This window comes from Pelophylax lessonae (assembly GCF_965119305.1).
Source record: "Pelophylax lessonae genome assembly, chromosome: 2".
In the NCBI taxonomy this organism is placed as follows: Eukaryota; Metazoa; Chordata; class Amphibia; order Anura; family Ranidae; genus Pelophylax; species Pelophylax lessonae.
In genome coordinates, this window is record NC_138769.1 from 736,425,016 (window position 1) to 736,440,032 (window position 15,017).

Below are 15,017 nucleotides of genomic sequence, written 5' to 3' on the forward strand. Positions count from 1 at the left end.
CCACAATCACACAAGGGACGTTCTCCGGAGGAGACGTTCCGCCTCCTCTTACTCATCAGTTTGTATTACGGGCGGCAGTATGAGATGGGGAAATGGCGCCCATAACGTGACACTGTCCACTGTTCTACTGACTCCGTCAGTATATATTATACACATGCATTGCACACACACATATGTGTTTGAGCTTTGGGGTGCACACCCTAATACAATAGGCTGGGCACACTTATGAATATGGCTGAGGATGAAGATGAAATTTTTCATCTCACGGGGGTTTATTCACTAAATAATGTGGGGGTTGTATCTGGCTCTGATACTAGCCAGCAGGAGCGTAACTACAGGGGTTGCAGGGGTTGCAATTGCAACCGGGCCCCATGTTCTAGGGGCCCTGTGTGGCTCCCATGTACACCTGGATAGGAGGGGTGGCGGGGGCAGCATGTAAAGAAATCACTGTCCTCCTTTTTCCTCCTGTAGCTGCAGGAGGAAAATGGAGGAGATTGGTTCCTCTGTGTGCTGCCCCCGCCGCTTCTCCTATCCAGTTCACTTGTGTTCTGCTGTCTCTGGGCCCCATCCCCCCCACTGTGCTGCCGGCTTCCTCCCTCCCCTCTCCTGCCGGCTGCTGCAGGGGATGTGTCACAATAGAGAACCAGAAAGGGGTTGGCAAATATGTAATTTACCAGCTCCTTCCTTTTCTGAATGGACAGAGTCATAGTCAGTGACATTGTAAAAAAATAAAATAAAATGATAAAAATAATACAATTAAAATACCAAAAAATAAAAACTTCTGACACCAGTGGGTGATCTTATTTTATATTCTCAGTTGTGAGAGACACAGGACTCTGGTCTGGAATAACGGATGTTTATTCAGGACTCACTGTACACTACAACATGCATTACAGGACAGCTCTGTATATCAATGCATCTCTTACATGTCTCTAAGATGGCCACTCTGCCCCTTGACCCTTGTCATCACTCCTGTGTGGAGCCAGCCTTAAAAAAAACAGTACATGTCAGGTATAACAACTTCCAGGATCGCAAAGGTCACACTTGCGACCGGGCCCTGGCATTCCACCACCGAGGCCCCAAGATGGCAGGAAGAGAGCCCACTGCAGAACTTGTGAAAGGGCCCCACTGCGGGACTGTAATAAAGGGGCCTGCAATGAGAGTAAAGGGCCCCAGGATCAGTGGGAAGAGCCCCAAGGTTGAAGGGAAGGGCCCCAGTTAGGGGTCCGGGGGGCCCTTCATGGTTTCTTGCACTGGGGCCCTGAAGGTTCTAGTTACGCCTCTGCTAGCCAGTGCCTCATCAGCCACTGACCTCACCGCATGTCCCTGGTAGAGAGCTCCTCATGGTTTATCTTCTGTTCTCTACAATTTTTGTTTGATGTAGTAGTATTACCAGTACTTGAAACACCTGAACTCTATCAATTAGAGCAGTGGTTCTCGACTCCGGTCCTCGGGACCCACTAACAAGCCAGATTTTAAGTATTACCTTGGGGAGATGCAGACTGGAATACTGCAATCACTGAGCAGAAAAGGGGATCACCTGTGACGTAATTTAGTTATCTTGCAAACCTGGCCTGTTGGTGGGTCCCGAGGACCGGAGTTGAGAACTACTGATTTAGAGGAAGCTTTGATATACTTTTGACCATATACTATAGTGTTGACCTACTCAAGGTTTATCATCTGTTGTCCATCTTCTATATTATCTCTACAGAGCTTCTCCACTGACAGCTCCCCGATGCCTGCAGATAAAGTCCCTGTCCGCTCTATGGACAACCAAACTTTTAATTTTGAATTTGAACTCACTGGTTTCCCAGGAGTCTCTCAGAATTTCTATATCCTGATGTCGATCCTTTTATTTATTATGTACAACATAATGTTTAGCACCAATGGTGCTGTTTTTATTATAATCATCCTAAAGGAGAATCTGCACAAGCCTATGTACCTTTTAATCGCTAACTTGGCCTTTTCTGCCTTTCTCTTCGACACGGCCACCTTACCTAAAATGATTGCCAAGTATTGGTTTGACGGCGGAAAAATATCTTTTCTCTCCTGCTTTGTGCAAATGCATCTTGTCCACTGGCTGGCTATAATGGACTCTCTGATCCTCACATTGATGGCGTTTGACCGCTACATTGCTATCTGCAATCCACTGAGGTATTCATCTACAATTACCTACGAATTGACCATGTATGTCTGCAGTTTTATGTGGTTCTGCTCAGATATTATCTTAATAGATACAATAATAATTGCAAAATATCCATTCTGTGGTTTGAATAAGGTCGTAAGCTTCTACTGCAGTAGCTCAAATATCTTGCGCTTGGCTTGCGCCAATGTTACCTCTATTAGAGAAGTTCTTTCCACTGTTGGCTTGGTGCTACTTTTTGGGACTCTAGCCCTCATCATTTTATCCTACATCGCAATCTTGCTTTCTGTTCTCTCATTGAAACATTGGAGTGGCTGGAGAAAGGCGTTTCATACATGTGTGACACACTTATTCGTCAATGCCCTGTTTTATGTCCCGCGGGTGTTTGTCTACCAAGCCAGTTATTTAAAATTGGCCCTCAGACCTGACCTGGGGGTCTTCCTCATTGTCTTACAATCCTATCTGCCACATCTAGCCAACCCTTTTATATACTGTCTGAGGACCGAGGAGATCAAGAACATTATTTCCAGTACTTTAAAAGAAATATTAAATTGGAAGTATAATTAATGGTTTTGCGATTTGTAATTCTGTAGGTTTATTTGGTCAATAAATTGCAAGTTTTGTCTGTTTCTTCTTTTATTCTACATCAGTTACAAGTTATTTTCTTCTTGCTAATATAGTAGCACTACTGTGTTAGCCATCAATTAATGCAGCATAAAATTAAAAATCCAAATCTATCAATAATTGTAAAATAATGGCAAAAAGGGGCACAAATAAGTCCACCACTTCCCGTAAGGTATGCTCTCACCAAAACTTGTTGCCTTACACCCTTGTGTTTGGCAAACAGGCAATGTACCCCTCAGGGTCGTAGATAATCCAATGGTGATTCTCAATCATCTAGGTCAGGGTTTCTCAACCAAAGTTTCACTGAACCCTAGGGTTCCTCCAGAGGTTACTAGGGGTTCCTTGAGCAACAAGCAAATACTGCCTCTAATGGCGCTTTTCCACTGCATGGAACCGTACCGGTTCGGCACGCTTTTGTGCTTTTCCACTGCTGGTACCGCATGGTATAGGGTCGGAACGGTTCGGTACGGTACGGTATAGGTTTGCTTTTCCACTGCATGGAACCGAACGGTACGGTACGGTACGGCTCTGAAAAAACAGTACCTACTCGATTGTGGTTCCAACAGGTACCAAACTGGTACCATATACCACAATCCTTTGCATGCAGTCACTACTAGCCACTGATTGGTCAGAGAATCCCACCCACCCCGTTGTTATCCCACCCACTTAACTTTAGTACTACTTTAGTGGAAAAGCAAACCTATACTGTACCGAACCGTTCCGACACTATACCATGCGGTACCAGCAGTGGAAAAGCAAACCTGGCCAAGCAGGGCCGAGTAGAGCCGAGCCGGTACGAGCCGGTACTTGCAGTGGAAAAGTGCCATAAGATGAGTTCCCAGTGACACCATTGATCTTTTTAGCTATCTGTAAGGGGGTAATTCTTCCCAATGACCACAAGTGTAAGGAGCATTCTTCCCACTGACCATCACACTAATGTATCATGACGAGTTATAAATATAGTAATTTTTAGGAGGGGTTCCCTGAAACCAGAAGGTTATTTTAAGGGTTCCTCTGTGTTGAAAAGGTTGAGAAAGGCTGTTCTAGGTGGTTCCATAGAACTCCCATGTATAAAACAAAATGAGAACACTAATAATGTAATAATGCAACAATAAAAGTTATCGTTAAAACATAAACTGAATGTTCAACAGTTGCACTCACATGCAATTAACCACTTAAGCCCCGGAAGATTTTACCCCCTTCCTGACCAGGGCCTATTTTGCGATTCGGCACTGCGTGATTTTAACAGACAATTGCGTGGTTGTGCGACGCTGTACCCAAGTGAAATTGATGTCCTTTTTTCCCCACAAACAGAACTTTCTTTTGGTGGTATTTGATCACCTGTGCGATTTTTTGATCATGCGCTATAAACAAAAAAAGAGCGACAATTTTGCAAAAATAACAATATTTTTCACATTTTTTTATATAAAATTCCCCCCAAAAAAATGTAAAAATCTAAATTTTTTAACATTTTTGGTCAATTTGTTTTCTTCTACATATGTTTGGTAAAAAAAAATCGCAATAAGCGTATTTTGATTGGTTTGCGCAAAAGTTATTGCGTTTACAAACTAAGGGAAAGATTTCTGTCATTTTTTGTGTTTTTTTTTTTTAACGAGAAATGGCGGCGACCTGCGATTTTTTTGCAGAACTGCGACATTGCGGCGGACAGATCGGACCCTTGACTGACATTTTTGACACTTTTGAGGGTACCAGTGACATTACTACAGTAATCAGTGCTATACATATGCACTGTTACTGTAAAAATGACACTGGGAGGGAAGGGGTTAACTTTATTGGAGAGGCAGGGGTTAAATGTGTCCCTAGGGGCGTGCTTCTTACTGTAAAGGGGCGTGGCTTTCCAAGTAACCACAGAGACATACGATCCTAAATAGCAGGATCGTATGATCTCTGCAGTTACACCAGGGAGAATGACAGACGGCTTTGTTTACATCATCCGCCTGCCTTTCTCCCTCTCTAGCGGGAGATTGCGAGTGACCGGCGGGCGAGTGACGTATATATACGTCACTTTGCCCAGGAGGGGCTGACCACCGCCGTATATAGTTGTGTATACTAATGTATCATGAGTTATAAATATAGTAATTTTTAGGAGGGGTTCCCTGAAACCAGAAGGTTATTTCAAGGGTTCCTCTGTGTTGAAAAGGTTGAGAAAGGCTGATCTAGGTGATTCCATAGAACTCCCATGTATAAAACAAAATGAGAACACTAATAATGCAATAACATATAATAACATTTATTGTTAAAACATAAACTGAATCTTCAACAGTTGCACTCACATGCAATTAACTTGTAAATTGCATGTAAAGCAGAGGTATGAGCCTCACATAACATGATCACGGTGGACTCTGTGTTACCCCGTATCTCACCCGATCAATGTTGGGTGGTGTCAGAACGTCACTTTGGGTGCTTCTTTTAGTGTCACTTCCAGTTGCTGTGCAGCCACGTCCCGACGCGTTTCATCATTACGACTTCGTCCTGGGAAAATTAATGCAGCATGTTTCCAGTTTACAAGGAGTGATACACTTTATCGGCCAACTTAAGTTATTTCAGGATGCAAGCTTTCAGGATGCCATAAAGCTTTTCTTCAGGCTTTGTACAGTTGTAAGTTTGGAGTTAAAAGCTAAACTCCAGGAATTCTGTCACTTTGTAAAATGTGCTGGCATACTAAGTTAAATCCAATGAGGTGCATGCCAGCTTGCGGACTTATCTCTTTAATTTACAATTAACATATGCTTTTGGTACTCTAACATTGGGTCTCCTGGTCTCAGCTCCTGCAGCTGCAGAGTCACATTCAGCCACTGTGCCCACTCCTCCCCTCCTCCTGCCCAATCACACTCACTAAATACAAAGGCTTCTGTGAATGGGGGTGGGCAGAGATGTTGTGTGTGAGAAGACTGCACCTCTTCTGTCAAAGCCCCCAGATTGTGTTAATAGTTACTGCTGTAGCACCAAAATGTCAGATGTAAATGAAAGAGATAAGAGAGGTGGCATGCACCTTGTTGGACTTAACTCATAGTAAGCCAGCACATTTTACAAAGTGGCTGAATTCCTGGAGTTCGGCTTTAAGTGAACTTTATTGGCTAATTTAATTTAATATTTGTAATTTCATGCTTTCAGGATGCCATAGATTCCTTTTTCAGCCTTTATATTTGTATTGAGCCTGAAGAATGCATTTTAGACACCCAGAAAATATGCATCTAGTCAGCCAATAAAGAGTATCACTTAAACTCTAAAATTTCTTTAATATCCATTGAAGGACACAGGAATGTAGAATAGTCTATGGTGTGTGGGTTGTACTGACACCTACAGGAGGTTTGGACATTGGCAAAGAAAAAACTGTTAGGCCAGCCCCTGTAAAACCCAGCTTCTAACTGTCATACCTTAGTTTTTAGCTAGCGTCCTCGAAGGTTGGATGCCTTTTTCTCAGCCCTGCTGTAGAAAACTCTACTTTGAATTTTTTTTTCTACAAGTTTTTTTCTCTTCAGTCAAGTTATTCATTCTATCTGGGTTTTTTTTCTTCTTAAAAAAAGGCCTCATATATGCTGTTTGATCTAATTTCTTCATAGCAGCCATCTGGATTTGCTAATCCATGGTGCTGCCTTAGAGGCCATATACCGGGACCCCACTGGACCGAAGACAGTGGGACCTGCCTGGAATGTTATCTTCTGCTCTGGGTTCTTCCAGTGGAGCTCCCTGAACCTTTTAGGTTCTGAATTAGTTAGCCACAGGACATTCTCCAGGCTCAGAATCATGGCACTATTTATACTGTGGCCCAGTCTCTGAGGACTCACATGGCCAGTTAATGGACACTCTGCTCTAAAAGTGGCACTGCCCAGGCAATGTGTTCTGCGTCAGTTAGCCCCAGAGTGTTATCTGCTTGTCCTGAGCCATGACACAACCTACAGCATGACCCAGCCTTCGGGTTTTAATATATGGCTATTTCCGGGGCGCTGCTTTGAGCCCTAATATAGTAACATACTGAACTGGTAATGGTGGGGTTGCCTGGCTATTGATCTTCCCTCGTGGGGCTCTGCCACTGGTACTTTCCAGACTTTGCATACTATATCATTTAGCTGCAGTGTCTCTCCCCTAAAATCAGAACCATGGCATAGCCTTTTAGGTGACTTGGTCTCCAACAACTCTTTTGTCACTCTAGCCTTCCAGCTTATGCATATCGGTATTTCCTCACTACAGCTTTAAAAGCCCAAATACAACCCCCTACATTGATAATGAGTTTCCTGGTGTCGCCCAAACTCATTTGTATATATGTATATATATGTATAGTCAATGGAGAACATTCAGAACAAGGTCATGTTACCAGTGGGGTACCTCAGGGATCTGTACTGGGACCAATTTTGTTTAATATCTTCATAAGTGATATTGCAAAAGGCCTCGATGGTAAGGTTTGTCTTTTTGCTGATGACACAAAGATATGTAACAGGGTTGATGTTCCTGGAGGGAAACGCCAAATGGAAAAGGATTTAGGAAAACTAGAAGAATGGTCAGAACTCTGGCAACTGAAATTTAATGTGGATAAGTGCAAGATAATGCACCTGGGGCGTAAAAAAACCCAAGGGCAGAATATAGAATATTTGACACAGTCCTGACCTCAGTATCTGAGGAAAGGGATTTAGGAGTAATTATTTCAGAAGACTTAAAGGTGGGAGGACAATGTAATAGAGCAGCACGAAATGCCAGCAGAATGCTTGGATGTATAGGGAGAGGTATAAGCAGTAGAAAGAGAGAAGTGCTTATGCCGCTGTACAGAACACTGGTGAGACCTCACTTGGAGTATTGTGCGCAGTACTGGAGGCCATATCTCCAGAAGGATATAGATACTCTAGAGAGAGTTCAGAGAAGAGCTACTAAACTAGTACATGGATTACAGGAAAAAACTTACCAGGAAAGGTTAAAGGACCTTAACATGTATAGCTTGGAAGAAAGAAGAGACAGAGGGGATATGATAGAAACTTTTAAATACATAAAGGGAATCAACTCGGTAAAGGAGGAGAGCATATTTAAAAGAAGAAAAACTACCACAAGAGGACACAGTTTTAAATTAGAGGGGCAAAGGTTTAAAAGTAATATGAGGAAGTATTACTTTACTGAGAGAGTAGTGGATGCATGGAATAACCTTCCTGCAGAAGTGGTAGCTGCAAATACAGTGAAGGAGTTTAAGCATGCATGGGATAGGCATAAGGCTATCCTTCATATAAGATAGGGCCAGGGACTATTCATAGGATTCAGATATATTGGGCAGACTAGATGGGCCAAATGGTTCTTATCTGCCGACACATTCTATGTTTCTATGTTTCTATGTATAGCCTTCAGGCTTTAAAAAAGCCTCAGCAGCCTGAAAGTCTTAAATGCAACCCACTACATTTCTAAACCTTTTTCAGTTGCGGCACCATTTACAAGTATGCAAAATGGCAAGGCACCCGGTCTAAAATGTAAAAAATATAAATGTTACTTATTAATGAGAAACCTAAACCTAGAACAATTCACACCTGCCTTCAAGAAATTTACTTCACATCAGAGACCTCCTCTTCATGTTAGAGGCCCCCCAAACACATTGGAGTTCCGACTTCATGTCAAAGTCTGCCCATCATGTCAGAGGGCCCCCATCAAATCAGAATTCCCCCCTTCACATGAGAATCACCTCACCACAACAGAAGCCCCTCATCATACTGTAGTCCCCCCATCACCTTGCTGTTTCATCATATCATCAGAGTAGCCCCTTCATCACAGTGTCCCTTCTTACTGTCAAAGCCCTACCCAACAGTTCCAGCAGGACTGCAGAAGGTAGAAGACAGAGCTGGTCTGGATGGGGGTGCACTTCCATCCTCTCTTCCTTGCCTTCTGTCTGGATCAGTGTCATGCATTGCCATGATCCAGGTGAACTAGCCACCAACACCATATCAATGAATGGCTCCGTGTGTCCTGGCCCCAGAGCATCAGTGGTTGTTATGGTACTGGTGGCTGACCCAACTCATGACACTGATACTAGGCAAACTGCATCTGTTGATTGCAGCACCATGGGCAGATCCAAATGGCACCCCAGTTGAGAAACACTGCTCTATACTCTCACTTGGTAAGAATTCTTTTTTTAGATGATTAATTTTGTATTTTTCCACAGGTTTAATTTAGATGTTTCTACTGGCACACCATAATGCTGGCATTATGTGGTTTGTTCTATGTTCACTCATTGACCTCTCTTTAACACTCCCCAGATCAGTGTGCTCTGCTCTCCATTCTCACTAGCACTGCATGATTATATGCAATGATCAACTGAACAGTCCTCAAAAAATGAAGTGATTTTAAATAATTTATAAAATCCCACACCTGTCACAATAGTGCTCCCAGAATTCTCACCTGCATATACATTGTATAAATATATTCACCTAACAATACTAAAAGATGATATGCTGGCCTCCAAATTCACTCAGGGCTCTCCAGATGTCATCACAGATATCCCTAATATAGTGGGATACTGGTCCCTTTAAGCCTTCAAAAGCCTCATATGAACGTCAACATGTCAGGGAAAAACAGATAGAAAGCCTCCCATGGTGTAGTATTTTTTAAAATATACCAGTTTATTAGTTTAAAATTGTGCTTACAAGATAAAATGTATTAAAGTGCCACAATAGTACCAGGGACATCAGGAAGAGTAACCTCTTGCGTCACTTCCAGTCTGTGACTCCCTACGCGTTACGTCACATCACGTGGCTTATTCAGGGGTCATTTGCAGTTTGGAAAAGCAGTGAACTAGTGAATTTGTTCATCAGCAAAATGACCCCTTACCAATCATGAACTTGTGGGGGTGGTCTAACCTTGCCTGTGCACATGGGGTAACAAATCGCCTGAAGGCTTGCTCACCAATGAACCCAACCAGGCAGAGGCTGGGGTCATGTGAAGAATGAAACTTTAAGGCAGTCCCCGACTCAGAGATGAGCCACTCGTTGCCTTCTCCACCAGTCCAGCGTATCTCCATTACCCGTACATGTGCCCACTCTTTAGCCCCCCAGGACCCGAACCTCTTCCCTTTTATATCTCACAGTCTCACAGGAGAGAGGCTGGACCCCAGAAAAAGCAAGTGAACGTGTTTAGGGAAGGTGGTATGAAACATTAACCCCTTCCCTCTTACCTGGGCACCCAAGTAGCTGACTAAAACATACAATACAGTAGGCAACCTGCCTGCACATGCAGTCATGTGAAGAATCAAACTTTAAGGCAGTCCCGACTCAAAGATGAGCCACTTGTGTGCAGCAGTAATATAGTTCCTCTGTAAGATGTTTTGTCCCAAGTAACTACACACTTGTATTGATGTACTGTATGTGTTGCATTTGGAGGAACATGCAGAGACATTGCTTTCTCCACCAGTCCAGCGTACCTCCATTACCTCACTCCCAGTAACAGAATGACACCACGTCGGACACATAGCACAGGTCCCATGCATGTCCTCAATTAATCTGCTCACCCAGGCCGAACGCACATATGTGCAGTCCTGAACACCAAGCAGCCTCATATATGCGACCCTGTGTAAAACACTTATCATGCTGAAAGCTCGCTCCCAGCATGCTAGCCGGTGGTTACCAGAAAGCTCCCGATATAGTCACATGAACTGAATGTCCTCCTCCTCCTCCCGGCGTTTAGAACCCTTAAAGGGCCGGGAGGCGGCCAGCAGGAAGGGGTTACCTTTTTCATTCCTGTACCTAGTGATCAGGTCTTAGATCTCTGTAACGTTAGCCTGCTCCTGGTGACCGGAGGAGACAGACAGCTAGGGAGGGAGCCAGAACACAGAACCCGTCGCCTCTGGAGGACCTGTCATCTAACCAAGTACCTTGCCAAATGACAGGTTGCTGTAGCAGTTCTTCCTTACAGTTACGTATGGCAACTACATACTCTTCTTTGCCTAGCTAGTCAACCTTTTGTAGTAGTGTTACACATACCCTATAGTGCTTTTACAGACCCAGGTTCCTTAGGAATACACCAAGACCCAACATGCACCCCTTGAATAACTTGAGACAAGGCTCAGAGCATTTAAAACAACTTTTACTGAACATGAATAAACTTCCTTTTCCTAACTACACCTAACTGTGTCTGGCCCAGCGTACCTGTGAAGGTGAAGTCCTCTTCGGGAAAGTCCAATATTGAAAGAACTTGAGTGGAGTAATCATGGATTTTCTGGAGAGTTGGCACTCTTGAGGGAGACCAAAGGTCCCAGTAAGCTTTTGCAAGGTTCCCGTACATGTGCCCACTCTCTAGCCAGCAGCACCTGAGCCTTTTCCCTTTTATATCTCACAGGAAAGAGGCTTGATCCCAGAAAAAGCCAGCGAACGTGATCATTGAAGGGGGTAAGAAACATTATCCCCTTCCTCTGATCTGGACAGCCAAGTAGCTAACTAAAACATACAATAGAGTACTGTACGCAACCTGCCTGCACATCCCCATCCTCTATCTATCAATCCATTCTGGCTGAGAACAACACAAAAATTTACAACAAAAGGGTGCATCATATAGAAACATAACCTATGGCACATTACAATGCAAAGGGTACAGTGCAAAAATGTTAACAAGGCAGCAAACAGAGCAAACATAAACACCTGTTCAGACATAAAAGTCTGGATCTGGGAGGTATACAGACTTCACGGTGGTCAGGTGGTTCTCTTTAACCCAGTGAACTGTAGGATAGAGGCAGCCAGGCTTGATGATTTCCACCTGATCCATAAAGATGTGCCGGCCAATACTGTATTTCTTGTAGAAGCAGTGGAACTCTGCCTTTATGTGTTCATTTTGGTGGTGGATGCTCCGGTGGTGTTTCGGTAAGCCTGTAAAGTCTCTCCCAAAAAGTGTGGCTATAGATTTTGGGCTGCCTTTTCTTTCAGTTGATTGAACAAAGCTTCAGGAAGGTAGGGGGAAAAAATGGATGTGTTTCTTCCTCACATAAAGCATCAAAATAATGCTGCAGGCAGGCCAACCTGGTGATCCTTGCCCAAAATTGGAGTTTCCTTGTGGCAGGTTTGCTTCCACTGGGCTGTGCCTGAGGGATGACTAGGTAGAGCACACTGGGTTCCAGTGACATTGGAGACTCCTCGTCGCTGGTAAACACCAGGGCGTCCCATGAGATTCTGCTGGGAGGCTCTGAACGGGCGACTTGGAGGATGAATAGAGCTTCCTTGGCGGTAGTAGGAGCAACAATTGGTGCAGAACCCTGGACGGGTCGCTGCAAGAGAACTAGCACTGATGAGTCCAGGATAGACAGTCTGGTGCTGTGTGGGGAGGTCATGGTGGACAATCATGTCCAGTTCTAGCGGTGACAGAACTTCACCTAAGATGATCTCTAGAGGTAGGATAGATGGAGATCCAGCCTCAGGTAGGCAGGGCAGCAGCTTGACCCTGGGTCTAGTGGGGGAGGCTATCCCAGGAGAGTTTTGCAGAGTTGGCCACAGGATCTTGGCTGGTGATTCCTTCGAGGTGGGGGATCCGGTGCCTTCAGGAGTCACAGGCAAGCCATTGGAGTTGAGGTCTATCTGGGTGGACCTCAAGCATAGCCTAGAACAGGAGCACCTCGCATTGAGGACAAGGAGCCTGTGGGTGGAAGACAGTCAGTGATCTCTGACAGGTAGGGCAGATGACCCGGTGTTCTTTGGGGTGCCTGTGCGTCGTTGTTCGAATGCGACTTGTAGCAAACTCCGATGGTAACCAAAATCTTTTTCCATGGAAGCTGCTGTCTGGGCATGATGGCTCAAGGCACACACATGGAGGACCCTAGCGTCATTTCAGGATCAGTTGTTATATACACCCCTTATCAACATCTCTGCCAATCCGGTGTGGGTACCTTGTGCAGGGGCCAATCAGGTAATTGATATTTGCTGTTCACGTGGATTTTTGCTGGGCAAGCCTGGACAAGTTCTGGAAAACTAACCAACTACAGCCATGGTCTCTATAGTGGTGGTCTTCAGGTGCATGTGGTGGGTGTATTCTGCCAACTACATCAAGTTGTGGGTAGGGTCTAACTGCACCCGTGCACATGGGGTAACTTTTTGCCTGAAGGCGTGCTCACTAATGTCTGGATCCAAGCAGAGGCTGTGGTCATGTGAAGAATCAAACGTTAAAGCGGAGTTCCGGGCACAAAAACTATATTTTTTTTTTGTGCCCCTCCGCTAGGTAGACCTCACCTGAAAAGGAATTGGATAGTTATTTTTTTATTTTTTTTTGTTTACTTACCTTGTAATTGAAGATCGAAGATACTCACCTCAGAGTACTTCCTCCCTCAGAGCCGCGGCTCTCCCCGTCACTTCCTGTCTCGCTATGATTCCTGGGAGCTGAACGTCATAGCTCCCAGGAATCAATGCGACGGCACCGGCCCCACTCGTCATTTCCGGGCGACGCCGCATTCCCCTGCTAAACAGCTTCTGGGCATGCCCAGAAGCTGTGGAGGAATGCGGCGCCGCACCGGAAGTGACGAGAGGGGCCGGTGCAGGCGCATTCTGGGACAAGAAGACGCGGAAGAAGACACAGAAGAGGACCGCGCCGGCTTCAGCTGCCCACAAGAGAGATGGAAACGCTGTGGAAGAAATTTTATAAGTAAGTATTTCTTCTAAAAGGTAAGTGCGAACCGGGACAGATCAGAGGCTAGCCATTGTGGAATGTGCTAGCCCTGACTGTCCTGGGGGTATGTTTAGTAAAAAATGACCTCTGTGCCCGGAACTCCGCTTTAAGGCTGTCCCGGGCTCAGAGATGAGCCACATGTGTGCAGGTGAACCCTAGAAAAAGCCAGGAACATGATCAGGGAGGGCGGCAAGAAACATTCTTCCTGACCTGGGCAGCCAAGAAGCCAACTAAAACATACAAAACAGTAGGCAACATGTCTACAAACTTCCTTGCCTTTCATTGGTGGTCATCTTAGAAGGGCCAATCATGAGGGTTTATTTATTTGCCAGCCACATCCCTATAAAAGTCAGGGCTCCCAGCATCCTTCATCACCAAAGCAACCCATTAGCAATCATGAACTTTCTGACCTTTCAATTGTGGACAGCTTAGAAGGGCCAACAATGAGGGTTTACTTATGTGTAATGCTCATCCCTATAAAAGTCAGGATTTCCAGCATCCTTCATTACCAAAGCAACCTATTATTAATCATGAACTTTCTGGCCTTTCAATGGTGGTCAAGCAGCTTAGAAGGGCCAATCATGAAGGATTTCTTATCTGCCAGCCCCATCCCTATAAAAAGTCAGTGTTCCCAGCACCCTTATTGCCAAAGCAACCCATTCCAAATCATGAACTTGTTGGCCTTTCAATGGTGGACATCTTGGAAGGCTCAATCATGAGCGTTTACTTACTGTACATAGCCAACTTGTACACACATACACTATATTACCAAACGTATTGGGACGCCTGCCTTTACACGCACATGAACTGTAATGGCATCCCAGTCTTCAATATTCAATATTGAGTTGCCCCACCTTTTGTAGCTATAACAGCTTCAATACTTCTGGGAAGGCTGTCCACAAGATTTAGGAGTATGTCTATGGGAATGTTTAACCATTCGTGTTATTTGTGAGGTCAGGCACTGATGTGGACGAGAAGGCCTGGCTCACAGTCTCTGTTCTAATTCATCCCAAAGGTGTTCTATCGATTTGAGGCAGGCCAATCAAGTTCATCTACCTCAAACTCGCTCATCCATGTCTTTATGGACCTTGATATCGCAAAAAAAAATGGCAGTATCCAAAATTCTCTATAGGTGATGCTTTAAAAGCCTTTTCAGCTCGTCAGTTTAGAGTTAACCAGGAGCTCTTGTGCTAGAATTATTGCTCTCATTCTAACATTAGTGGCAATATGTCACATGTGCTTGGTTGCGACCATGGTTTACATACATGTGCCAACCCTGGGCATGAGATTGCATTTGGGCTTGTGTGTGGGGCAAGGGGCTATGACAATTTTCTTTTAATAGATTAAATTATGATTTTATTTTTTTTAAACGTTTTTTTCTTATATACATTTATTACATTTTACTTGATTGTTATTACAAGGGTTTAATAAATCCCTATATAATAGCATTGGGTAGGTGACAGGTACTCTATTGTAGTGACATTAGGGACCTAATAGACCCCAATGTCTCCCTTGCCCTTCACAGAATCTAACAAATCACAGATCGGCTTGGTTAGATGTGTCCCCTAGCTGTATCAGCCAGGAAAAGGTGGATATGAAACCGGAAGTGACAAAATCATTG

At 44.4% G+C, this 15,017-nt stretch overlaps 1 protein-coding gene and 1 long non-coding RNA gene across 2 annotated transcripts in view; both read left to right on the top strand.

Annotated features, from left to right (window-relative positions):
• Positions 1 to 15,017, top strand: part of LOC309547181 — a 683,824-nt gene that overhangs the window by 496,338 nt on the left and 172,469 nt on the right. The window lies entirely within an intron of this gene.
• On the top strand, positions 1,766 to 2,710 carry LOC309546807 (olfactory receptor 6F1-like; the record flags this gene model as incomplete). Its single annotated transcript, XM_082246494.1, has 1 exon — positions 1,766 to 2,710. The coding sequence occupies one exon, from the start codon at positions 1,766 to 1,768 to the stop codon at positions 2,708 to 2,710; it is 945 nt and encodes a 314-aa protein (XP_082102620.1).